We start from the raw sequence: 27,227 nt of genomic DNA, 5'->3' as shown, positions 1-27,227 counted from the left end.
GTTGTTCTCCAGGTGTGATGTTGGATGGAAGCCAAGTTCATCCGTGTTTTGGGGAGTCTCTGCATGAGATATCAGTGAAGAGTGGAGGAACATCCCACAGGCACTGTGGGATACATCCACAGCCACGTGAACCCCAACCACAGCTCCCAGCCCTGTCCTGGATGTCGATCTGCTGTAGCCAGGACATGAAAACAGGGAGCTAAAGGCTGTGATGGTTTCTGATCAACAGGGAGGGTTTGCTGCCTGTCCAACACCAGTCCTACCATTGCCCTCATCGCTTCTTGAAGGGATGAAGAGCTGTAAAAAGATAAAATGCTGAAATTCTGGGTGCTGCACAGCTCTGTCACCCCTGTTCCCCCAGGGGAAGGCAGCCCAGTGCTGTCCTCCCTGCCCAGAGCATGATGGCAACCCTGGGTCTGCACAGGGGCTCTTGGGAGAACATCTGCCAAAGCCAAAGTCCCTGGAAATAGGGATTGGTCTGGTTGGTGACTAATATAATTTGTACTTTGATTTAAGTGTATAAATATTCACTTCTATATTTGATTTTAATGAGTGAGCTTTCGCCCGAGACTCCCCATAGCAGTTTTGTGTTTTATGACATTTTACAGCCTCTGTTGTGTTTCACAGCTCCTGTTACATTTGCTTATTTTCCTTGCCTGCCGTGGTGATAGAGCAGAACCCTCAGCTGCAAGGGCACCAACCCTGCAGGTGCTGTGCCCACTTTGCCAGCAGCTCAGAATTTCATCACGACTGCGGAAAGATAAGACGAGAGCCCTCGGCCTGCCTGGGGCACCACCCATTTCATCAGAACGCTTCCCCAGGGGCACCCAGCCTGTGAGAACAGCAACAAACCCCTTTGTCTGGGGAGGTGGGAGGGTGGGAAGGGGGGTCTGGACCCAGCTGTGCCCAGCAGAGGGACGGGACCGGCCGTAGGCACAGCGGGGAAATCTTTGCCCGGTTCCCACAGTTAATCTTTCCTTGGTAAAGATTAACATTGGTCACCACTCCCCAGGGCTGATGGGCTCTCTTTGAACCCACCGGTGTCTCCTGCAATGCAAACACAGCTTTTCCAATTGATTTCTCTTTGGTGTGAGGTGGTTTCCAGGATTTTTCCATAACCTGTTTGTTTTGGGTTGCACCTTTGTTTGAAGGCTTTGGCTGGCCCTGTACAGTGGTTACAGTGCCCTTTGCAGCTGAGGACTCCTCTTTTTTTCCCCTCAGCAGGTGAAATACAACAGAATTTATTTAGAATTGAGCCACAGGGAAGAAAAATTCAGTTTTCTTCTGTCTAAAATACTCCACTCCACTTTTGACCCCTGAGGGTTTTCACCACTCTTCTCTTGCCATCTCATGGAATGCTTTGGGTGGGAAGGGACATCACAGCTCACCTTGTCCCACCCCTTGCCATGGGCAGGGACACCTTCCACTGGACCAGGTTGCTCCAAGCCCTGTCCAACTGGCCTTGGACACTCCCAGGGATGGGGCAGCCACAGCTTCTGTGGGCCCAGAGCCCAGCCATTCATCTGAATGTCTTGCATTTCAAGGAGCTTTGTTGAAACTGCTTGAAGATTTCGAGGAAACTGAGGGAAGACAATTTTCTTTGCAAATAACTCTGCAGCTTGGTCCTACAAAACAGGTCCAAACTCCTCTTCCTTGGTGGTCAAGCATTTATCTGTCCTGAAGTGGTGCCATCCCATCCTGAGCCCTGGGCTGATTTATGGCTCTGGTGTGGACAGCCTGTGCTGCCCTTCTCGTGTTTTACTCTCATTTTATTTTTCTCTTAGGTTGTTTGAGAAACCAGAGCAGTTGCTGTCAGATCTCCCCCCAGATGAGTGACCTGGGTATATTTCACAGCTCTCTCAAAAACACAGGTTTCCTCTTTTTGCCTTTCCAAAGAGCTCACCAGCAAAGGAAATAATCCCCTCACTTGTTTGATTGCCTTTCTTCTCCTTTTCCACTATAGAAAAGGAAATTACCTTTTAATGAGGACAAATGCTGGGACAGAGCATTACTGAAGTAATGTTTATTCCTCGTGGACAGTAATTCCAGCAATAAAACAAGTTTCCAGGATTTCATCAGCCCACTTTGCATAGCTGGCAGGAAGGGTTTCCTTACGGGAGACAGGGAAAATGTTGATGGCACAATCCTGTTTGTCTAAGGTATCAAATCCATGAAGATAAAATCTACCAGATAAAATGCATAAAGAGATGGTGGTGATTCATAAAACTGGGAGGGAAGAGCTGGGTGCAAGAAGGTTAATGCAAATCTCAGTGTGTTCTGGCTCTGCTGACTCACATTCCCAATGTGGAAATGATCATGGTCACAGCACTTTGGGATGTGTCCTTCAGCCAGGCCTAAGAAGATGAGCAGAAAAATCCCTACAGCTGCCTGTAGCTTTGGGAGCATTTGGAGTGAGTTTGGAAATTCTCAGCTGACAACTCTTCTGAAGGGATAGTGCAGGAAAGGCTGAGCACCCCCAGTGCAGGTCAGACCTTGGGGCTCTGGCCCTGCAGAGCTCTGCCCCTGCCTGCTCAAACCCTCCTTGGTGGGAGCTCAGGGGTTTCTCTCTGTGCTGTGCCACGAACACACCTCTGGGCCCTTTTATTTCTGTTCATGTTGTGGTTTTACCTCAGTCCCTCGTTCGTGCCCGGGCTCCCAACAGCCACAGCTCCGTGGTCAGCTCAGTCTGGGGTCAGCTGAGTTCTGGGGACGTGCTTTCCTTTGAGTCACAGCATTCTGTTGTTCGGCTCATCTCCAGGGATGAGCCTGGCAGGAATTCCCCTGGAAGCCACAGGCTTCCTCAGCCTTCTGCTGAACCTTCTCACCCACACGAGCTCGCCACGCTCCTGGCTGGACTGTCTCCATCACTGTCTGCCCTCGTGGACCCACAGCAGGAAGCCACAATCTTGCAGTGTTTGTCTCAATCCACAGTTTTCTCAGTTTTGCCTTCCCAGTTCTCTCCCTCATCCCACCAGGATAAAGCCAGAGGCAAGGCTGGAGTGGGGCAGGATTTGAGCAGGTGAAGCCTGTGGGTCAGAGCCCAGCTGCAAGTCCCAAACCAGCAGCAACAGCTCCGATGCCATGATCCATTTCCATCCAGAGCATCATGTTTGCAGTCACCAAGCAACCCCTCATCCATCATGAGCTGAAACAAGTGCACGAGGAATTCCTGGTCCTGCTCCAGTGTTTTCCAGAAATCTTCTCTCTGAATATTGACATATTATTTTCAGCTGAAGTTGCCTGACAGATAGAAAAATTTATTATTCTTTAGAAAACAATCTTAGGAGCTATTTTGAGTGTTATTGTTGCCTGAAGGAATGAAAGGAGGAAACAAATCCTGTGCTACTCCTTCAATTCCCGTATTGGTGAATGTGTTTGATTTGGACATCTGACAAATCATTTCCTAGTGGGACCACAGAGATAAAAATGACTTCCATAGAAAATCAGTTAATTAAAAGAGAGACCTAAACTGCACCACTGCCAAAGTTGAGGAGACCGGAGCAGCCTGAGTGCCAACCCGAGGAAATGCACTTGGAATCACGGTTGTCCTGAGGGAGTCATTTAGGGGTGTTTGTGGAGAGAGTGTGTAAACACTGCCAAGATTTCTTTGTGTTCTCATTCCACATTTTGGATGGGCAATAATGGAGCTGAGCCTGGGCAGGTTGAACCCAGAGCCACCTGGGAACCATCTCAGCCTTTCAGTTTGGGCACAGCCCTGGAAGGTCCCACAGCAGCTCCTCGGGAGCAATCACAGGTTTGTGTCGTTCCCTTGGTCAGGGAGGGGTGGGGGGGTGACTTTGGAGGGCAGGAAGGGAAGGGATTGTTAGTAATGGCTCAGCTGAGGTTGAGAAGGTCACCTTGGAAGAGAATAGTGGATTTGGCCAGATCAGTTGGGATTTGGTGAAGGGGAGAGATGGAGTTGTTCATACATCAATTAGTCCTGGCCAAAATCTGCCTCTCCAGCACACCCTCAGCTCAGGTCTCCACAGAGACCTGTGTCTTCCCTGCATGGGCCTGCCTTCAATCCCCTTCTCCCTTGGTGCCTGGCTCAGAGGGATGAGGATCCTGCACATCACCCCAGCAGGGCTCCAGCACAGGTGATCCCCCTTTCCTGACGCTTGCCCTGGAAGTGCCCTGCTCCAGCTGCTCTCACCTGCTCCGTGGCTGCAGGACTTGCTGGAAACCCTTCCTTCTCCTGTGAGCACAGTCCTGCATGAGGGACCAAGCAAGGAGTGAGAGGTGAGTGTTTTGACACCTTTCTTGTGTCTCCTCCTGCCTTTCCCTTTCCATATTTGCTTTTTCACCTTGTGCTTTGCTTCCTCTCTCCTGTTGTCCTGTCTCTCCTTTTTTTTTTTGCACATTGCTGCTGCACTACTTTAGTTTTCAAAAGTTTATTTTTGGATAAAATCGCAATTAAAATAGCAATTAAATTGCAATTAAAATACTGCAAAGCCCTTTAACATAAAAAAGTTTATTTCTGGTTGACAAGGAATTTTTCTTAAATCACATCCTTTCTGGAGGGTCTGTGTCAGCCTGGTACCATGGTGGGGTGGGCAGAGAGGTTACAGGGAGGCCCAGGGGGTGGTTACATGGCCTTGACCAGCCCCATGTGCCAACGGGCTCCAAAGGTTGGGAATGAGCCAGGACCAGAAGATCCCAGCCCATATCCTGAGATTCCTCTTTACTGTCCCCAAGAAATGTTTTGTGAAAGATTCAATGTTTTGGTTTTCATGAAAATCCTCAATTCACTGTAAAAACCAATTAGGGTTGGAGTTTTTTTATGGAAAAGACAGAGTTTGGGCCAATTTGTTTGAGACAGGGGGTTGGTGGGAGTGGAAGAGAGCTTTGTACCCCCTGGGACAGCTGAAGCTCTTGTGATCCAGGGAAAGAGAGAGGAAAATGTTGGTTGCTGCTCACAGAAATTCAGGTCTTAAGAGCAGGGAAAGTTGGCATCAGGATTTCTGGGGTTTAGCACTTGGCAGGTCACAAACTCTGCTGGAGCTGAGAGGATAAAAGGTCTGGGGAGAGTCTGGGGGTCGGAGGAGAAACAAATCTGTTAAATGGGGGCATTGCCACAAGTCTGTTGGGGTTTTCAGGGCCAGTGTTTATCAGAAGAAACTGGCTTTCAGTGCCAGCTGAAGCTGCAGATGGTGTCACCTGTGTCCCCACCAGCCCAGCCTGGTGTGACCTTGGTTATCACCACAACTGCACAGAGAAGGCTGAAGGATTCCCAGCTTCCTGTGGCTTTATTGGGATTTGCCTTTTCCTCTCTTTTGAAGAGAGCAGTGGGGTGTGTAAAGCAGGGTGTAGGACACACCTGCTGCTCCTGGAGTGGTCCATGTGGCTGTGGAGGTGCAGAAGTGCTGGGAGAGGTCCATGGCAGGGATGAGGCAGGTCCTCGAGCTGGTTCTGCCCTGACACGGCCCTGTGGGTTTGCTGGAAGAGCTACTCCTTCCCAAATCTCTGCAAAACAAAAATAAAGGATAAACAACCATGATCCTGTTCCGTGGAGTCCTGCTGGGGCTTGGAAAAAAGCATTGTGGGAAAAATCAGAAGGAAAACACAGGATAGAAGGAATAATGCACTAAAGTACAATTAAATAAATAATGAGGGGAGCCAAGATTTCAGCTGAACTAATGGCTTGTGGTTCCTGCAGGGAAAGGCTGAGAGTGGGGAAAACATCTGCCTGATGCTTTTATAATTCTGTTCTAATTCTGTAAAAGTGGAAATGAGAGGCTGAAATTGGATTTTTGAAGCAATGGGAGGACTTGAATGTGGATGGACAAATGAGAAGACAATGCAGAAATCAGTTGTTAGGGCTGGGCACAGAATGCTCCATATTCTGCAGATGTTGTCTCTGAGCAGGCAGGTCTCCTGCCCTCCCTGGGGACAGGCAGGTACAAAGCACATGGCCCACAGCCACCCTCCAGGACTTGCAGGAGGTTTTGGTGCACATGAGGAAAGGTGGAAGAGCAGCTACAGAGCTGCCAGGCAGGGAGGAGCTGTGCAGACTGAGCACAATGTCTGAAAAACAGCCTTTGACATCAGCCCCTTGCCTGTGGCAGCCTGGAGTTTAAACAGAAGCGTGGCTGCTTTGTCTCAGAAGTCCTCAGATGGCCAAAAAAGGCCAATTTTTATGGTGTAGGATGATATGCAGATATGTGGAGGTGTTTGCACAGAAATCTGAATTCTCCCAAGATGGGGTTGGTGCTGACTGTGGGCTTTGGTGTCAGCCCAAGGCCAGAAATCACTCTTGAGCCTGAACTTGCAAAGCCAGCTGGGATTTGGTGCCCAAAGAGCCACAGACCAAACAGATAGAGCTGTGCTGGGCTGCTTTATATATCCATGTACCCCAAGTATGGCCAATTTGAAAAAAAAAACTCATAAAAATGACTTCAGGGAGCTCATAGAAAGTTGGGGAAAGACCTGTGTCCACCTGTGGCATTGACTGAAGTGACCTGCATCTCTCTAACTCACAGGATGATGGAGCAGAAGCAGCACAAAGGGGTTTAAGATGTTGTTTGGCAATGGGTGATGAATTCTAGTCTTTACTGGGTGGTAATTCCAGCAGTCCTTCAGCTCGCTGCTTCTTGGTGCTTAAAATCTATTGGAAGAGACTAAAAGGTCATTCATTTACTGGAAGAGACTAAAAAGCCAATAATTCCAACAGAATAACGTCCCAGTCTTGCAGAGGCTGCACTGATCTCTGGACAGGAGATGTTATTGGTCATCCCCCATATCAAAGTTTGTTTCTGGCAGTATTTTTGTATTTTGTGTGATTTTCAGGTGGATGGAAACAGAGACTTTATCTCTGGACTTCAAATCCCATTGCCAAAACTGAGTCAGTATGATTATGAAGCTTTAAGTTCTGCATTTAATGGCAGCTGTATTTCACTGGAGATCAGTCATTCCATGGCCTGTTGGTGCCCTCAGTCTGATCCCAGTTCCTTCCTCTCCCTGGCAGTGCCTGGCCAAGGACAACTGGGATTGTCCCCAGCCCCCACCAGCTCATGTAATACCACTGCATTTTAGACACCAGGGATCACAAGGGAGATGATCTTTTGTGTGATTTAATTTCATCTTTTTTAAGAAAAAAAGCTTCCTTGGCTGCTCCCTTTTCCTTTCCCAATCCAGGTGACTATTCCATTCTAAAGCCTGTTTATGGCATTTTGTGTGCCTGATCTGCACAGAGCAGTTCAGTTATGGCAGAAAAACAGTCAAATTCTTCTTCATTGAGTATTGAAAAAAAACCCAAACCCCAAAAAGCATCAACTTCTCAGAATATCAGATAAGAACAGGCAGTTATATAATTGAAGGGCTGATTCACAGCTCAGGGAAGGCACTTTTGGTGCTGATAAGGAGCTGATAGCTGGCCCAGACCAGACACTTCATCTGGAGACTGAGAACACATGTAATTAAATCCAAGCAGAAAGGATGGGACAGAGTTTTGGGAAGACTGGGAGTAGTGGATAACAACTGGATGGGCTCAAACCAACTCGATGTGAAGCTGGAGGCCCCACAACTCCTACCTCTGACTGAGAACATGGATTATTTTCAGGCAGATCCACCCCTGACATTCAGGAAATGAGAGGTTGGAACAATTAAAACCAAAACTTCTGTTTGATAAAGCTCCCTGTTGGTATCTGCCACGATCTGCTCAAGCAGCAGGGGCACAGGAGGGCTGGAGGTGGCACTGGTAGCTGTGGGAGCATCTCATCACAGGCCCCTGGGACACGGGGTGCCCTTATCTGAACTCACACTGGAACAAAGAGCCTGGTGAAGTATCTCATTGCTCATCAGGGGGGTTTCCCTTTGCTTATTACCTTTTAAATCAACAAGAAGAGAGGAAAACCACCCAAGATGAGGACTTGAATGTCAAAGAACAGGAAGTTTCTAATACTATTTCCTCTGGTGTCTTTAACCAAATCACTTTGCATATCTGATGGGCCATATCCGCCATTCTGTGCTGGGTGCCTCAGTTCTTGTTGTCTTCAGTTCTTGTTTTCTTCAATTCTCAAGCTGCAATTGCACCCCCTTGATCAGTTAGAGAAAACAAAGTGTTGCTGTTATTGTGTGCTCCAGTTTATTCTGATCCAAAGCTGATTGTTTGGCTTGGCATTGGCTCTCCCCTGGCACTTCCCTGGCTTGAAGAACCCCCTGCACTGGTGTGGAGGTGGATGTCCAACCACTGTCACACTTTCAATCCTGCCTTCTCTTTCTCCAAGGGCTTAATTAGGCTTTTGCCATGTTAGTTTTGCTATTTTTTTAATTATATCCTTCAGAAACCTCTCTCTCCCCATTCATGCAGGGTCCATCTGACACCAGTGCCTTCCTGTTGTATTCCTGTTGGGAATTAGAAGCCCAGGACTACTGAGCTCCAAGGATGCCCACCAGTGATCTCAGCTTGGACATGGACATGGGGCTTTCCCCGTAAGTCAGGAACAGAATCCCCCTCACCCTCCTGGTGCAGGTCATTTATATGACCTAAATATAGCCTGGAAATCAAGGGATGTTTTCCCAAGAGGAAATAATATGACACTTGGAGATATGGTTTAGTGGTGGGCTTGGCAGTGCTGGGCTCAGGGTTGGACTCGAAGACCTTCAGGGTCTTTTCCAACGCAAACAGTTCCATGATTCCCCAGGGCAGTGAAGCTGTTCTCTCCCCCAGACCTGTCACCAGCTGGGATCAGGACACTAACTGCTCTCCTCCCTCAGAGTCTGCCACTGAAAGCTTTGGGGCAGGAGCAAGTTAAAAAAGCAAGTCAGAAGTGTTAACTGGAACAGAGCTTGGTCGTATGAACACAACCCTGCAGCATGAGGAGACAACCAGCCCCTTCCCAGCATCCACAAAGGGGAAAAAGGACCTTTGTGTGGGAGCTAAAGAATGAGTTTTCTCCTGGGAAGCCACGCCCTTGTGTTCCTCATGTCTTTTTAGGGAAAAACTGTGAAAGAGAACGGATGAGCAGAGGTACAACCTTGATAAAATTGAATTAATTTAAGGGTTAATCCCATGGCCGTGCATGTTTGATCAGCAAAGATCAATTTTGCAGGTCTTAGCTGACCTGATATTTCTTCTTAACTTTAAGGACAAGGTGGGTCTGATTTCCACGTGGCTGTACCTCTACAGCAAACACGGAGCTGTTCCACTGAAGGGCAGGATTTGTATCCTGATGGCTGATTCCCAAGAAAAGCCTCTGCTGGGAGCCAGTTGGCAGGTCCTGTTCAAACAGGAGATGATGAACATGGTCTCTGGTGTTCTGTGCTGATTTACTGGATGTGTGTTGTAGATAATTATCTGGCCATCCCCAAACATCAACCAGCAGCTCTATATCAAATCATTCACTAGATAAAAATACAGGTTCATCAGTTGTAAAATATCTCTACTATCAGTGGTGAGATTCACCAGTGACAGTTGGACTTGGGGATCTTTGAGGTCTTTTCCAGCCTTGACAGTTCTGATTCATTAATACACATGAATTTCCCTTTCAGTTTAGATTTTAAATTTCCAAGTGATACAAGCCCTGAAAGAATATTGATGCAAAAAATTCACATATTTTCTTGATGTTTATCCCAATCCCTTTCCCAAAAGAGAATGCCTACTTGCATATACTATTTCTGGCTTCTTAGTTTACTTTCCAGAAGAAGATTAAAGCAGAATTTCCCCATGAGGAATGTTTTCCTGTGTAATGTCAAGTTTTCCAGGGGTAAGTTTGTTTTCTCATCTTCCAATGACAAAGAACTCTGATTGTTTATGTGATGAGAAAACTCTGCCACCAAAAAATTATTGTCAGAGAATTAAAATGCTGCTTTTGTGGGTGGGAAAGGCTCCCAGTAACCAGGTTGTGAAGGTTAAAGTCACTGGTGACCTGCAAAGACCCTCTCACACAGTTCCAGTCTGAGGGCCAGTAAATGCTCCTTAGGTCTGTCCCATTTTGGAAATAAGTATTAGAATGGTAGAATAATTTGGAGAAATTGGCATAAAAAAAAAAAAAAGCCAAGAGAATTAATAGAATTTCCCAGCTTCTGGTAAATGAACCATCAGGATGGGAAAACGTTTTCAGGCTGCTTTTGCCTGGCAATGTGTCATCTGAGGGTGATGCTGGATGTTTCTTGGCTGGTATCCCTGAGGGGTGACCTGTGAAATGATGGAGACCCAGCTCAGCTCCAGCCATATCTCCCCCATCTGCTGCAGCCCTCGTGCAAAACAGGAAGGGGAAGCAGCTTTGGCTCTATCAGGGCAGCATCTCCTGACAGCCTGGCCCTTCTCTTTCTTACTGGTTGACAACTGGAACCATAAAAGGACCCGAGGAAATGCAGCTTCTCAAGTCAGCAGTTCTGAGGGCTTTGACTTTTCTCCTCTCTGAGGGGGTCAAGCATGTCATGGACTTGGGATGCTGAGCCAACCCCGGGGGCCTGGAGCTGTTCAGGATCCGGGGAAGCCAATCCCATAAAGCCTCCAGAAAGGTAAAACCTCAGACCTTCTCTTTTACAAACCCATGTTCAGTGTGTGCAGTGTGACGAGCTGAGTGCACATGGGCTGGTTCTCATGGCCTGCCAAGCTCCTTCACCACCCAAACCACAGCAGGAGGTGTCTTGGGCTCCTTTCCTGGAGCTTTGACCTCACGAATCATCCTTTGAGTGAAACGTCCTCTTGGTTTGCACGAGGTGAAAGGATCGGGGAAGGGTTGAGGGTCCCTAAAAGCCCTATTTCCAGAAGTTTTCTCTGGCAGAAGAGCATGAAATGCCTGCCCCCTGTGCCAAAGACCCCTCCAAACCCAGGTGGGGATCAGTCCTGGGGAGAGGGGACTGTGGGAACACCACGAAGCACTTTGGCAGCGTGGGCAGCTCTGTACCTGTGCTGGTCCCTCTGTCACTGGCCACAGGCCCAGCTCCACTTCTCAGAAAAGGCAGCACAGACTCTCACTTCTGGGTCTGCATTTTGAGTGGAAATCATGTGAACACTGTCAGAGAAACAGAAACAACCTTGTCCCTGGCTGATACCTTCTGTCCTTCCCCACAATAATCAGCAATCCCCACCTCCTTTTGTGGAGAGAGATCAGTGCTTACAACAACGAAATTCTCCAAATATTTGGGCTGACAAGGATGGGATTGCTGAGCTCTGTGCTTGCAGTCCTTCCTAGAAGTAACTTATTTCATTCATCTCAGAAAAGCAAGTGTTTATTCTACAGTATGCTGACTAGAGACAGCACTGGAGGTGTCCCACCATCTCACCCATTTCCTCTGGGTCCTCTTTCCACAGCAGCTGGTTAAAAAGGTTGAATTTGCAGTAGGATACAATCAACAGCTCCATAGTCAGAGGGACCAGGGCTGAGGTTTCCTTCCCAGGAAGCTCCCCAGCTCTGTTCTTCTCCCACAGAAATCAGGGGAATGGGGAGCTTTGGCCTCATGGCCTGGGATGGAGCAAGTCCTCACAACTGCCAGTCTGGGTCACTCATTAATATCAACCCCTCAAAACCAAGTGGGAGATGGAGCCAGGGCTGGAAGTGTGATATCAAATCTCTGTGCTGGGTCCAGGGAACAACCAGAGACAAGGTCTGGGTGACAACAAGGGGTGGTCCCTGGAGAAACAAGTTCCACTGGGGGAAGGGGCCCTTCCAGACACTTATGTAGGGAGAGATTAGAGCAGAGAAGGGATTCCACACCCTTGACAAGAAATAGAAATTACTTCTCCAAATAAGGGGAAGCAAAGGAAGAGGCAGACTTACGACAGCAGCTGCCAACAGCACCATTGTCAGTGTGGGTTTTGTCACCCAACGCTGACTCAGCTCCTTAGGGTGGCTCTGGGCTCACACCTGCCCAGGAAGGGATGGCTTTGACACAACACTTCCCTCACAGGCACAGAGCAAAAACCACCTGTTTCAGAATGACTGTGGCTGTCAGGCACTGGGGCACGGAAATCCTTGTGTAAAAACACTTCATCTCCACTCCCTCTGGGGTGGCATCTCCAAACCTCCCCTTTCCCTCCAAATCTCCCAACCCCTTGCAGTGGAAGCACCCACTATCCCTTCATTATCATCCACCCAAAGGTTTCCATGCCCCTTTCCTCCTTTATTTTTTTTCCCCTCCTGCTTTCCTCCTGTGCTTTGTTCCATCCACATCCAGGGAAGGACGTGCCTGGGTTGATGAGCTCTCCCTCAGCAGAGCACTGGGACTGCAGCTACTTGCTCTTCGTGTGAACCTGGATCAAGTCCAGCTGGATCAGGGCAGGCAGAGCCATGCCAGGTCTCCATGGCTGATTTCAGGCATCACCATGGTCCTGCTTTTCCGTGGAAATCCACCGGATGACATTGCTGTGAGTGGTTCTCCCCTCACTGTCACACTCTACCCTACTGTGACTAAATGGGAGCCAATCTGAAGCTGAGATCCCATCCTCTTCAAGTGAGATTCAAAGAGAAACAACCTATTTTAGGAAGTCCCAGGAGAGGAAGGAAAATGCAAGATGTTAACAAGATAATATTTGTTTCATCATGAAACACCATCTCTCTGCTTTCACCTTCTCCAATAGCCTGTGTGAAAGGAGTTGCCAAGGCTGAAGAGCTTTTCCACCCAGCCTACAAACTGTTTAGGCTTTTAGGAAGTTCTCTGGAAGCCCTGCAGGAAAGAAATGACCAGCCCAGAGAGCTGAACCGATGACATTTGTGATATTTGATGAAGGGCTCAGCATTTTGGAGTCTGATGAAGCTGCAGGAATTTGGGATCCAGGAGAAGGCAACGGAGGGTCAGTCAGTGCTAAGTGGCAATGTAACCCTTAACCCTAAACCATAGGTAGGCTTCTTCCAGGTTTGGATGGTCCCAGACAGATTTCCAAAGCCTGTATCCCTCATTTGTGCCTCACCCCCTTGTCCTGTGGAAAGGGAGTCAGACTGAGTTCCAGCCTGAGCATCAAATTGCTCTTATCAGATCTTATGGGAACCACTTTATGGGGTTCTTCTTCACCCTCACTTCTCTGGGAATGGATCATTTTGGAAGTCCTCCACGTTCCTTGCCCTCCTCTGGGTATCTCCCTTATCCACACCTGGCATGTTCTTGTAGCCACCTCCTTCATCCCTCCCACTGCCCTCTGCCCATTCCTTGTCTATCCCACCCTTGTCTAACCTGCCCATTCCTTGTCTAATCCATGTCTTCCAGAGCCTTTGAGTGCTCAGTCCCTGTGACATCAGCTCAGTTGGGCTCTGCCTTGCAGGGAGGCTTTAGCAAAGCAGGCAGGGGAAGGAGGAGGTGACCTGGTGTGGTGTGTGAGGGACACACACCGATGGCCCTTCCCTGAAGGTTCAGCACTGAGTGGCCTGAAGATCTTCCTGTGCCCAAACTGGGGGGACAGAGTCCCTGGGGACGGTCACCCCACAGCCAAGGGCTGCTCTGTCCTCTCCTTGGGGCTGTGGATCCAGCCCTTCCCTGGAGTGCAGATGTCCCTATGGTGTGTGGAGGTGTCAGGATCAGCCACCCATCCCAGAGGACAGAAAGCTTCATGCAGCTCCTCAGGTGTTGGTATGTTCAGTGAGGACCCCAGTCTTGCCCCTAAATATCATACCTGGCCCCCACCAAATACCACCTGTCCCCTTGGCCACCCCAGAGCTGCAGTTCGAGCTCCTCTTTGGAGTCCAGTGTGGAAACCCTTCCCACACCAAAACTCTGCCTGCTCTTCCAGCACATCTGGAGCGGCAGCAGCCTCCTTAATCCCACATTAACCTCAATCTAACTTTGAAACTAGAAATCTTCCTGTTCTAGAGATCCAGAGCGGAAAAGAAAAAGGAACAGCAAAAAAAAGAAAAAGAGAAGGAATAACAAAACTTCAGCAAAAAGCAGAAGGAACGGTCAAAAGAAGGTACCAGAAAAAGCAGAAGGAATTGCAGAGTGAGGTAACAGCAGAATGTGCACCACAAGTAAAACAAGCTACAGAACCAACTCCCAGGGTAGGAGATTGTAGGAGGTGTGATGAGTTGCCCAGTCTTGGAGGCTCTTGAACCTCCATCCTTGAAAGTCTTCAAAACTTTAATTCCTTTTTAGCATAAGGTGGAAACAGCATATTATACATCCTCAAAAGAAATCCAGTGTAGTTCACTGAAAATTCAGAGTAGGACAGCCCACACCTAAAATATTCAATACTGAGAAAATTGACACTTCCTCTAGGGCAGGTTTTTTTACAAAGCCACAGTTCTTAAGAAAAAGGTAAAAAAAAAAAAAGAAAGAAAGAAAGAAAGAAAGATAGAAAGAAAAATATAGTGTATTTTGGGATGCTGGAAGGATGGAGCGCTGAATTAGTGGGAATTCAGTATTTTTCCTCTCATGAGAATACCATAAAAAATGCTTGCAAAAACATATTTGAAAACAACAGTGTTAGCCCAGATACAGAGGTGAACTCACTGCCAGCTCCGAGCAGTAGTAAACTACTAACAGGACATAAATGGTGAGGGGACCCCGTTAATTCACACCAGAATCGGGTGCGTGAGCACCGCAGGGATGCTTTAAAAGGTTATTTCTAGGAGGGTGGAAACGCCATGGAAAAGCTGAAGTTCTCAGGGTCCGGGTGGGAGCGCGGGGCGGTTTTGGGGCGGGTTTTGGGGCGGGACGGGCGGTCGCGCCCGGTTTAAGGGCGGCGGGGATGCGGCGCGGGCAGATCCGCGCCCGCTGCGCCCAGGTAGGAGCCGTGCGGGGGCTGGGGGTACCCGGGGGTGGGGGGACATGCTTTGCCCCTGGTGCCCCCAGTTCTGCGGTGTCCCGGCTGCAGGGAGCGGGGTGAGCCGCTAAATTCCCCCGGAGCGCGGTTACACCGCGAGTGCTCCGTTAATGAGCTGCGGCGTTAATTGGTGTTCGCTGGCCGCAATTCTCTCTCCCGTCTTCCCTCCGTGCCCGCGCTCCGGCCCCTCGCAGGGGGCAGTTGGTGGTTGCGAGGGGCGTTTGGCGGTTTTGGGGCATTCCTGTCCCCCCCTTCCCAAACGGGAATTCAGTTCCTTGGGGTGGCGATGCTTCACGGCTGCGCTCGGAACAAAGGACAGCAGCTGCTCTGGGGTTGTGCTTTGTGAGGGTGTTACTAAATTTAGGATAATTTACTGGTGGCCACGGAGATGGTCCGAGGGCTGGAGCACCTCAGCTCCGGAGATAGGCTGGGAGAGCTCCTGGGAGAGCTCCAGGGAGACCTGAGAACCCCTTCCAGTGCCTGAAGGGGCTGCAGGAGAGCTGGAGAGGGACTTGGGACAAGGGTTTGGACTGACAGGACAAGGGGGAATGGCTTCCCACTGCCAGAGGGATACTGGGGAGGAATTCTTCTCTGTGAGGGTGGAGAGGTCCTGGCAACAGGTTGCCCAGAGAATCTGTGGCTGCCCCATCCCTGGAAGTGTCCAAGGCCAGGTTGGATGGGGCTTGGAGTAACCTGGGCTAGTGGAAGGTGTCCCTGCCCATGGCAGGGAGTGGGACTGGATGAGCTTTAAGGTCCCTTCCCACCCAAACCATTCTGTGATTCTGTGACAAACTATAAATCTCTCTGTGCTGCCTCAGACTTGGAGAATGATGGTTGTTTAGGGTTTGGCTTCATTTGGGATACTTTTCTCAGCCATCACAGCTCCCTCTCACTTGTGCACATTTCCAGTGAGCTGAATTCACCAGCACAGAAATAAATGGTTCTGTGAACCACAACTATACAAAGAAAAAGTGGTAGAAGTGATATTTGGCTTCAATTCATGATGCAAACGTGAAGCCTCACGTAAGAAACCCTGTTTTGTGGGATTCTTTTTGGGTTTTACAGGTACATTTCTACGTGTGAAGCTCCCTCACACTTCCCGTCAGCGTTGTAATCATCAGGTTTCCTTTTGGTTACAGAGGACATCTTAAATCATGTTTAGGAATACAATAGAAAGCAGGTCTTGCTTATCTTTTGGAAAAATACCTGGAGTGGTAATTTACCATCTGCTAATGTCTTTAAGATTAGCAGTTGAAAGCCTGAAACTTAGTCCCAAAAGGAGGTAAAAAGTTTATAATCCAGCTCAGTAGCACTTAGGAAATGAGCAGAGAGATTAAATCAGGAAATTTATCTGATCAGTAAAATGATGTTTGCTAATAGCTCTTTGTTATGGCTTGGGGACGGTAGAGAAACTGGCAGAAAGGGAGGGAAATGCTCAGCAGCAGGAATGTGAAATCCCATTGCTGCTTTTCGGCAAAACAGGATTATAGGATCACAGAATGGTTTGGGTTGGAGGGACCTTAAAACCACACAGCTCAGCTCGTCCCAGCTTCTGCTTCTCCTTCATCCTGACCGTCACTGCCTGGAGGTGCAGCCTCAGTGTGCCCAAAGGGATTGTTCCAGCCTTGAAATCCCTAATATCTTGGTTGTGTTTTGGGTTTATTTTTAGTGTCTGAGAAATAACTGATACACGTGAGGTAATTGAGCCACTAATCTCACTGTGTTCCTGCAGTGTGTGGCAGGGCTGGGTTTTGATTGGTGTTAACCCAACAATAGGAGTAATGGTAGTAGGACCTTCATCCCCTGTGTCAGAATATCTTGACAGATAAATCAAGGAATTGGGATCATGCAGCTGTTTCCAGAGACTATGAATTCCAGTGGTACTAGCTGCAACTCCCAAACAGTTGGTTAAAATCAGACCTGCTTCACCACAAATTTAATTTTAGCCCTATCTTGGAGATTTCTAAACATTATTGAGTGTTGCTCTGGTCATAACTTGAACCTCAAGTTTGAAAGGAAGAGCTCAGGCAAGTGAGGATGGCACTGGTGTGGGATGAAGGCTGGAGCTCTCAGCATCTGCCAGGGCTTGGTCTCTTCTGCTCTGCTGAGGCAGCAGCTCCGTGGCTGGTCCTCAAAGAGAAGGAGCACTGGAACAGGATGTCCAGGGAAGTGATGGAGTCACCATCCTTGGAAGGGTTCGAAAAACATATGGATGTGCCACTTGAGGTTAGTGGTGAACACGGTGGTGGTGCTGGGTTGACAGTTGTATTTATGATCTTGGAGTCTTTTCCAACCTTAACAATGCCACGATTCTATGATGTGTGCAAATTTGACTCATCTTTACATCCCCAGTTGTTGGCACCACGTGAAGAAAGGTGGTTGTAGTGGACCATTATTGTAATAAAGCAGATAAGATCCACATCCCTTCCCAGCTGTACAAGAGAGATGGCAGGGTTTTCCTGCTATTTAGCAATGGAATTTTATTTTCCTTTGCTGCTTTATGTATAAGAAAGATATTAAACCATTAGAGAGTGTCCAAAGGAGGACATGAAGATGGTGAAGGGCCTTGAGGGGAAGCCGTGTGAGGACACTGAGGGCACTTGGTGTGTTCAGCTAAAGAAGAGGAAACTGATGGGAGACCTCACTGCAGTTCCAACTGCCTGGGCAGGGGCAGAGGAGGGGCAGGGACTGAGCTCTGCTCTGGGGGGACCAGGGACAGCACCCAGGGAATGGCTGGAGCTGTGTCAGGGCAGGGTCAGGTTGGATCTCAGGAAAAGGTTCTTTCCCCAGAGGGTGGTTGGGCACTGACCAGGCTCCCCAGGGCAGTGGGCACAGCCCCAAGGCTGCCAGAGCTCCAGGAGGGTTTGGCTGATCCTCTGGGGCACAGGGTGTGACTCTTGGGGATGGGCCTGTATAGGGCTGAGGGTTGGACTGGATGGTCCTTGTGGGTCCCTTCCAACTCTGCATGTTCTGGGATTCTGTGATCTCACTTGAGCTTCCATCCTCAGGCCTGGCACTGATCACCAGGTGCCATCGGTGCCCCGGCCTGGCACTACCATGGCGCTGTTCGATAACCTGTCGTGCCACCACTCCATCGACGACTTCCGGAACCGCGTCTACTCCTCGCTCTACTCCATGATCAGCATCATGGGCTTCGTGGGCAACGGCGTCGTGCTGTACGTGCTGATCCGGACGTACCGGCAGAAAACGGCCTTCCAGGTGTACCTGCTGAACCTCGCCCTGTCCGACTTCCTGTGCGTGTCCACGCTGCCCCTGCGCGTCGTCTACTACGTGCACCGGGGGAACTGGTTCTTCGGGGACCTCCTGTGCAGGGTCGCGTCCTACGCGCTCTACGTCAACCTCTACTGCAGCATCTTCTTCATGACCGCCATGAGCTTCTTCCGCTGCATCGCCATCGTCTTCCCTGTCCGGAACATCAACCTGGTGACGGAGAGGAAGGCGAAGTTTGTCTGCGTCGGCATCTGGATCTTCGTCACGCTGACGAGTGCGCCCTTCCTGCGCAACGGGACGTACCAGCACGGCAACAAGACCAAGTGCTTCGAGCCCCCGGAGAACTCCCACAAGACGAACCTGGTGGTGATCCTGGATTTCATCGCCCTGTTCGTGGGTTTCATTTTGCCCTTCGTCGTCATAACCATCTGCTACGCCATGATCATCAGGACCCTGCTGAGGAACTCCATGAGGAAGAACCAGGCGAACCGCCGGAGGGCGGTTTGGATGATCGCCATCGTGACGGCCACGTTCCTGGTGAGCTTCACCCCGTACCACGTGCTGCGCACGGTGCACCTGCACGTGCTGCGCCTCAGGAGGGCCAGCTGTGAGGATGCCATTTACCTGCAGAAAGCCGTGGTGGTGACGCTCCCCTTGGCCGCTGCCAACTGCTGCTTCGACCCGCTGCTCTACTTCTTCTCGGGGGGCAACTTCAGGAAGAGACTGACCACGCTGAGGAAGGGCTCCTCCTCCAGCTTATCGCAGGCCTTCAAGAAAAAGTTCTCTGTGAAAGAGAGAGATGAGGAACCCTTTGGAGAAAGCCAAAGGGAGAATGGAAGGGAAGCTGTGGCCTCTTTGGCCTCTTCATAAGGAGGTTAGACCTTCCCCCGAGAGATCTCAGGGCATTGGAGATCTCAGAACACTTCCAGGAGACCTGATGGGGACTTGCAAGCCTTCAGTGTAATTAAATATGTCATAATGACTGTGGACAGTTCATGGCTTGGTGGTAGAGCCCCTTCCCTGGGAGCACTGCTGGGACATCCACAGCCATGTAGGACAGAGAAACCACCACCAGAACAGTGTTGATCTGCTGACAAACTCTTCAAAGCCTGTGTTTGGGCACTTGCTTCGTTTCACAGCTCTCCCCAGAGCGTTAATTCTCCGAGCCAGTGGGAAATGTAAACACAGTTTGCTGTTCATGGCACTCAGGGAGCTCCTGACGAACAACCAGGGCAGAGTTTTCACTGAATCTTCAAACAGCTGCTAAATTATTTATACAGCAGAGCCCAGGATAATTCCAGCCCTGCTCCAGCTGCCTCTGCCTGGGATCTCAGTTCTCATGATGGTGATGTGTGTGAGACTCGCAGGGTTGGTACCTGGGTCTGCAGATCGGGATGGGCCCCTCTCCCACTCCCAGCAGCAGCTTTGGTGGGCAGCAGATTTGCCAGGATTTTCTGAATTGCTAGAAAAATCTTGTTTTCAAATTGCAGTGTCTTACTGTGGGGGATAAACTTAGAATAAGGATAACAAGGAAACTTATTTCAGTGTGACTGGTCCTGTCAGACTGCAGGGTCTGGGTTATCACTCCAGTTCCTCAGGAGGTTTTGGGTAAAAGTGGAGCTCTGGCTGCTCAGAGTCCAGTGCAGGATCAGGTTCACCTTTCTCAACATTAATCAAGGTTTTTTAAAAAGCTCTATCTAATATTTGATCCTGTTCCAGAGTGTTCACCTTGCGGAAAAGGCAACCCAAGGCTCTTGGGAAGAGCTCTAGGAAAAGCTGGAGATCCAGAATCTGAATCTGGATGAGAAATCTGCTGAAAAAACACTGGGCTGTGTTCCTTCTGTAAAGGAAAACTTCAAACCCTTGGCCAGAAGGAAACATTCCTGTAATTTTCCAGTGAATCCCGCAGGAAGGTAACACTCCAGAGCCTGGCTGGGGATGTGCAACCCATCAAGACAGAAATAGAAATTCTTGTAGGATTAAAGCTCTTAGTTGGAAAAGTGGTTGATAAACGACCAGCGAGTATGTTTGGATTTGGTATTTCTGAAGTTACTTGATGTTATCTCGAGTAAAGAAAACAGTTTCAGTAGTGAAGAATAACAGTGAGCGAAAGGAGTTTGGCTTGGGGACAGGGATCTGCTGGAGAAATTGTCTGTACAGATAATTAGAGTGAAAATTCAGTCTGTACACCACAGTCTGCACAGCCCTGGGTCAGCCAAAGGCACCTAAAAAAGCAAATTCACATGCAGAACAAATGATGGATGGGAATTTTCAAAATCTGAAACTTCTAATGCAATTTCAAGGATCTATTTAGGGGCAGAGGGCTGAAAGCTGCTCCTGTAGAGGAGGATTAGAATCCCCCCTAAACCTGTGGGAGGACAGAGCCCCTCATTCAAAGCCAGAACTGCAGATTGTTTGAGGAAAAACTGTGTAAGATTTGGCTAAAATTGTTTTCAAGGGTCAGCATTGAGTATTAAAGTTGTGTCTCCAGCCTTTAAAGGCATTGTGCAACTGTAAATAGAAATCCTCCTGGGAAACTGTTTTGGAATATGTAGAAATAATATGCCCTTCCCAAATTTTAAGCTACTGTACAGTAAAGCTAAACGTGTGTATATATGTATGTTGCAAAGCATTGTACCAGAGGTATTTTTTAACCTTTTGCCTTTTTTTATTTTATTTTATATTTTTTTATTTCATGGTTATGGCAAGAGAAATGGCAGCTTTTTGTGTGCAAGAGGAAAGATTTAAAAAAAGATATTACTGAAATGAAAATGTTGCGAGTTAATTTTAACAATTACTGTTCCCTGTGTTTTAAAGTCTCCATTGCAGATTCTTCTTCCCTACAATAAATTTTTGTCTGCACACAGCACTAAAGTGTAATATTTGCTTAATAATAATAATTTATAGTGGTGTAATAAAAACACTTAGAGCAGCACAGAAGTTGCTGAGATGTTGGGGGGACTCCCTGGCCCAGCATCTTGGAGCTAATTTGGTCCAGCCAAACTGGCCTTTGCCATAGCCCAAATTCCCTGGACTCAGGCCACCACCTGGAGCTGCTGGTTGGGGACCTGCTGGAGCCAAACCACTTCTGGTGGCTCTTGGCTTTTGCAGAGGTGGAGCAGCCCAACAAAGAGCAGCTGGGACCTCAATAAATTTGGATTTTGTAGACAAAAAATGCCTGGAAGATGCTTGGAGGGAAGTGATGCTCTTGGTGAGGATTATTTATTTGTGTTCCTCCATGGAGAAATCTGCTGAGAATGAGGTTTCCTACTTGGCTTTCCCCCAAACAGGTGCTGGATGTGCAGTGGGATGTTTGCTGTAAAGCTCCAGCCTGAAGAGGTGAGGAGGGAACTTTGCCCTGGGCTCCCAGAACTCAGCTCCAGGTGAGAGCCGGGCAGTTGTCCCTGCTTGGAATACAAAAGCTGCCACCCTGGCAGCAAATCCCAAGCAGGGTTTGCTCAGGAATAGGGACTTCGAGAGAAATTTATGCAGAAAAACAGGAATTGTTCCTGTTAGAACAGAGTTGGGAACTGTGGCATTTATAAGGGCTGTAAAAACATGACAGGGGCTGGGCAGAGGGGATCAAGTGTCACCCTGGTGCGGTGACAGGAACGCCTGGAAAAGGAAAAGGAGTGGGGCGGATTTTTGCTGGAAACTGGACTTTTTTCAGCTGCATGTGCTGCAGTTCATGGTCCGATAGTGTCCCCTAGCGCCGAGCTCTTCCTCGAGCCGCTCGCTGCTGCTGAGGAGGTTTCCTCTTTTTTCGTTTTCTGGTCCAGCTCCAGCTCCTCCCCTGTCACGTTGTCCTGTTTCCTCTGCTCTTGGTCACGCTCGGTCCTCTTCTCCCACTCCTGCCCACATTTTATTTCACAATCTTTGCGTTTCCCTCTCTGCCTTCCTCTTGTTTTTTGGTCTTCCAGGAAGGATGCTCCAGCTGGGAAGGACCCAGCCAAGGACCCCCTATAGCCACAGGGACCCCAGCAGTGAACAATGCCCCCCCTCCTGCCCTGGGCTCCAGCTGTACCCTCGACTTTCCCTAAAAAATGCTGTTTCTCCATTGAATGACTGTCCCAGCACAGACCTTTCATGGAAGCTGGTGGTGAGTCCAGCCCTTGGGCACCTCATTGTGACAAATGTCCCACCAGTTTGGCCTTGGTGTGTCTGGAAAGGTTATTTTTGATAAAACCAGGATAGCTCTGGGAGAAAAGCTCTGGAAAAAACTGGAGTCCAGTTGTTTATAGCAGTGGGATGGTCCTGCCACAGAAAAGGAGCACCTGCTGCTGCCCCATGGGCACGGCTGTGAAGTTCAGAAACTGCCCAGAGGACGTTCCCACCCTCACTCTGTAAACTGTTCTCACATAAAACTCTTGCAGGATGTGAGAAGCCAACAGCTCTTCAGTTTAACGAGCAATAAACTCCAAGCACTGGCAATAAAGAGAGATTTCCTGCTCTGAGCCAGGTGCCTTCTGCCCCCACCACTCCTGGGCAGGTATTTTGGGGCTGGAGGGGCTCAGGGCATTCCCACTGCCTGAATCCCCCCCACTAGCTGCAACAGGGGTCTGTGCTCTCAGAAGCTCCAGGTCCTTTTGAAGGAACTAATTCTCCAGTTGAATCCTAATTTAGCATTTTTTCCCCCATTTCTACTGTGCTCTGACACTGGGAGAGGGAATTCTTCCATGTGGCAGGAGGGCGAACACCAGGCTCTTTATCCTTCACCTATGGCAGAAGAGGGTATGACCTGATTGCTGGGGGAAAATGAAGCAGCAGAAATGAGGGAAAGTCCATCAGATTTTAAAATACCATCAGTGTAAGCAATAAGATGCCTTAGAAACATTCCTGAAAGCAAACCTGAGGGTTTGTACCACTCAGGGTTACAAATCCCTCTCAGGATTGGCAACACTGGGAACTCAACCCTCCTTCTCCCAAACTTTTAATTCCAGCCCTGCGAGTGGCCACACGTACAAACAGCTATCTGGAGTATTTGCAGACTTCACTTGAGGGTGAAATGTGCCCATTTCATTCTGTCAGTGTGGTTCCTTACGCCTCAGAGAAGCCAGGCTGCACTGGGAGCAGAGCAAGGACCCTCTGCAAGGTCAGTAAATACATTCCAGATGAGTCTTCAGCAGGTTGGGAGGGGATAAAGGGAAGGAGGTAGCAAAAACACATTATTTTGATCATTAATAAAAACCCCGTGTCCAGGAACACTCCTGTATGTCTCTGCTGGGGAAGGCAAAGACTAAACAGAGGTTGTTTTTGCTTTGGCCTGCTAAAATCCCTTTATTTGTGAAGAGCATGTCTCCGTGATGCTCTGCTTGAGCTGAACTTCAACAAGGCTGAGGTCACTTGGCTTGTCCAGCTGGAGAAGAGGAGGCTGAGGAGACTTGTTGCTGTGTCGCTGTCTGCAGCTGCCTCCCGAGGGCAGCTCCAACCTCTGCTCTGGGTGAGCAGGGACAGCACCCAGGGAAGGGCTGGAGCTGTGCCAGGGCAGGGTCAGGTTGGGTCTCAGGAAAAGGTTCTTCCCCCAGAGGGTGGTTGGGCACTGACCAGGCTCCTCAGGGCAATGGGCACAGCTCCAAGGCTGCCAGAGCTCCAGGAGCGTTTGGACAATGCTTTCAGGGGCAGGGTGGTACTGTTGGGATGTCCTGGGCAGGGCTGGGAGTTGGAATGATGATCCTTGTGGGTCCCTTCCAGCTCAGGGTATTTTATAACCCCACAGCCCCAGGAATGCCTCGAGGGATCAAGGACAAGAGGCACAGCACTGCCCTGTGTCCCCACTGTGGGAATCACCCTCAGCCAGGGCAGGAGGCTCCTGCAGGAATTTTATCCCTCAGCCCATGTTGGGATGTTGCAAAGGGCTCATGAGGGAGCTGCTGGGTTTGGGAACAGTTATTGCAAAAGGCAGAGTGTGGCCTGACTGTTAGAATTGCATCTCCCCCAGGATCAGCCGAGGCTTTATTTCCTTTGTGAGTAACCTCCCAGCCAGGACAGCCCCTCTCTCTGCCCTTCTCTCCCCGTGTTACTCACAGGAAGCTCAGTGGAGTGATGAGCACACGCTGCTTACGTGAGTGGGGGTTGAGAAATGCTGCAGTGCCCTTTCACCACGATTTTTCAAGGAAAATTAAATGAAAAGTTCCTCCTAATTGGCCTTGAGCTGCTGCCTCCTGTCAGCAGCATCTCCTCCCACACGCCTCGTGTCCTTGGTCACCCCAACTCACCATGCCAGAGGGTCACAGGACTTCAGAGCTGGGGTGGGTTCCTCCTCAGGTTTTCCTGATATTCGGGTGGGAAGGGCACGGCAGCAGCTTCCCTGCAAACCTGGAGCAGCCTCCTCACCTGTGTGGGAGAGCTTGTGGTCCTCATTTGGGGCAGTTCCCTACACGAGCAGAGGAGCTGGAGCAAGGCTGGAGACCCCTCAGCAGCCCCAGTGATGAGGTGGCCCACAGGACCTGTCCCAGAGAAGATCCACAAGCCAGGTACAAGGTCTGTGTGGTCCCAGGCTGTGCAGGACTCAAGGAGGGCAGAGGTTTTGTGCTGAACTCAGGTGGATTTTCCTCTTTTGGATGCAGCATGATGACTCTGGTCAGGGTTAATCATATCCTGTGGTAGGAAAAACAGACCTCGAGGATGTGAACTAATACAACAGAGGTGCTGAGAAACGGATGTCAAAGCCCTGGGGGACAGTCCAGCACCTCCTCAGGTCCTGGGTACCTTGGGATGTCCCAGGAGCTTGTTCAGGTCTGAACTGTGCCGCTAATACCAGCTGATGGTGGAGTTTGCTTTCACTGTAATTAAAACTACCACTAATCATTATAATCTGGGCTTGTTCTGAGGGTCAGTAAATGTCCCTGGTGCATCTGCACGGGCTCTGCATTGATGGCTCCTCCATGGCAGAGGCCACTGGAGGTGCTGGGCAGCAGAATCCACAGCCACAGAAAGTGGCACCAGTGATTCAGCCCAAATTAAACGTGCAATTAGGGCAACTCTCTCTCATGGTGAGAACTTCTGGTGATGAAATAACCCCAGCTCCTCTCAAACATCCAATATTACACCAAGTTTGCATAACTATGAAGACATGGATCTCATCCACAGCTTCCAGCAAGGTGCCTGAGCTCGTGGCCTCCTCCACCAGCGCTGACCCCACAGCAGAGCTGTATATTTTGACTTTTCCGTTTATTTCTGCTGGATGTTCCTCTAAAACAACAGTGCTCCAACAAGGAGAGCTGTGAGAGGAGACAGCGTTTACACCTCACACTCATGGAGAACACATTTCATGGGTAAAGTGACTCTTAGAAAGAAGTTGTTGGAGTCAACTGATAGTTGCAAAGGGGGAAAAAGGAGAAATACAATGTATTAGCCATCAAAGCTAAAAAAACAACACAGCTAGAAAAACGTTCCTCTCCCATAAATCAAGGACAGCAATAATGACAAAGTTGAGAATCAATCAAGAAATCTTTCCCAATTACCACCTCTTTACCCAAACAAGGATTGTGTCAATACAAACTCTGCTCTCCTGGGGTTGGAGGGAGAGGGAGGAGATTTGGGGCTGTTTGAAAAAATAGTAAATTGTGGCAGTTAGCTGTTTCTTTCAATTTTATGTTAAACTTCTGGGGCTTTTCTTTCAGTTCAGTGCAGCAACCCCACAGAAGAGCGTTGCCTTTGCCATCCCAGCTCACACAAACAGTTTGGGCTCCTTTTGGATGGAGGGATCGACATTTAAAGACTCCTATTGATTGGTTTTGCTTGATTTTATAAATACAAACCTGCTCATCCAAGGGCAGCGGTGAAAAGGCTGAGCAACAGCCCCTGGTGTTGCTGCTCCAAAGATGAAGGGCTCCGACAGCATTTTATCCACCAGAAGGAGGATTTTAAAGCCACGTAAGCTTTGATGAGAGCAGGGATTCCCAAAGCTCCCTGAGTGGCACCCTGACAGAGGCCAGCCCTGCACTGCTGCAGGACACGCTGCTGGCACGGCCTGGGGGGAAAAGCTGAAGTAACAGCAAAGAGGGGAAGTGAAAAGCACATTGCTTCACTTTTTGATGAAACAAGAGTCCCGCAGTTCTCTCAGATGTGTGTGTTTGTTTTCAGAGAAACAGGCACACGTGTTGGTGGGGGAAGGACTTGGTGGCTCTCCTGGGGTGACTGGCCACAGTAGGCCATTCACAGGTACAAATATTTCATTTTTGGAGGCTTTCCCTTGCCTCCAGCAGAAATGTTTAGGATGAATAAGAGCAAAGAGGGTCATTTCAAACTTTTTATTGCGTGAGGGGGTTCAAGCTTTTTCTTTCCTGAGGTGGGACCTCCACAGCTATGTGGTGGCCACGTTGGGGTTCAGCTGAGTCACCCTTGGAGTAGCAGAGGAACTTTGGGCTCAGGGGTCCCAAATCCATTCCTGGCACACAGGAGCTCACCATGCCCCTCTCACAGCTCTAACACAAAACTGTCCTCGTCTCTGCCGTGTTTCCCTCACCCCATTACTGCAGGAACAGAGCAACTCCTGTAGGACTGGGGCTCCAGATGTCCCTGCTGAGGAGGGAGTGACATTCCCAGTGTGTCAATGAAACAGTGAGGCACCAAGTCACTCTCCAGTACCTTTTCCATCTGGGATGTTCACCCTGAGCCCCCACCAGCTCAGGATGACCACCAGTGGTGTGGCCAGAAGCCCTGCCCAGCTCCAGGCCACACTCAGGGAGATGTGGGCACAGCACAAAGGCTGCCAGAGCTCCAGGAGGGTTTGGATGATCCTCTCAGGGACAGGGTGGGATTGTTGGGGTGTCTGTGCAGGGCCAGGAGTTGGACTGATGATCCTTGTGGGTCCCTTCCAACTCAGCATATTCTGGGATTCTGTGAAGGGCTGCAGGAACCTCCCCAATTCCATCAGCCTCCAGGAAGGCACAGCAGTGGGGAAGGAAGTGAGGATTATTTTTCATAATGGGAAGGTGGGAAGAGGCAAATTTGGGGTTTTTTTTCTGCTTTCTCATGCACTAAAGTGTCCTCAATCATTTTAATCACAGGTTCTCTCACAGAAATCTGCTCTGCCAGTCAGACAGTGGCGAAAGGCTCCTTATGCCACAACCTCATGTGGAATATCCCTGCTTAGACCTTCCCTCTGAGGATGGAAAAGCAGATCCATGACAATCTCCAAATGCAGAGCATTAGCCCTGAGCAAACAAGTAGATTGCAGTAATGGATACAACATGGAGGGTCCCTCGAGGAGCCAATATTTGTATTTTTTGCAGCTGCATTTTTGCTTTTTCTGGGTGGTTTTTTTTCTTTCCTCTCTAGCCTGGAGTGCTCCCGA

At 49.2% G+C, this 27,227-nt stretch overlaps 1 protein-coding gene across 1 annotated transcript; it reads left to right on the top strand.

Annotated features, from left to right (window-relative positions):
• Positions 1–15,329: 15,329 nt before the first annotated feature.
• Positions 15,330–20,029, top strand: CYSLTR1 (cysteinyl leukotriene receptor 1). The gene has a single exon (XM_064669553.1). The coding sequence runs from the start codon at positions 17,756–17,758 to the stop codon at positions 18,797–18,799; it is 1,044 nt and encodes a 347-aa protein (XP_064525623.1). The 5' UTR covers positions 15,330–17,755; the 3' UTR covers positions 18,800–20,029.
• The last annotated feature ends 7,198 nt before the right edge of the window (positions 20,030–27,227 follow it).

Source organism: Pseudopipra pipra, chromosome 13 (assembly GCF_036250125.1).
Source record: "Pseudopipra pipra isolate bDixPip1 chromosome 13, bDixPip1.hap1, whole genome shotgun sequence".
In the NCBI taxonomy this organism is placed as follows: domain Eukaryota; kingdom Metazoa; phylum Chordata; class Aves; order Passeriformes; family Pipridae; genus Pseudopipra; species Pseudopipra pipra.
The sequence above is the reverse complement of the archived record's forward strand: the minus strand, read 5'-3'. Positions and strand labels throughout refer to the sequence as shown.

What these genes read in the sequence shown, in the direction of transcription:
- CYSLTR1 (XM_064669553.1), top strand. Translation starts at nt 17,756, where the DNA reads ATGGCGCTGTTCGATAACCTGTCGTGCCACCACTCCATCGACGACTTC.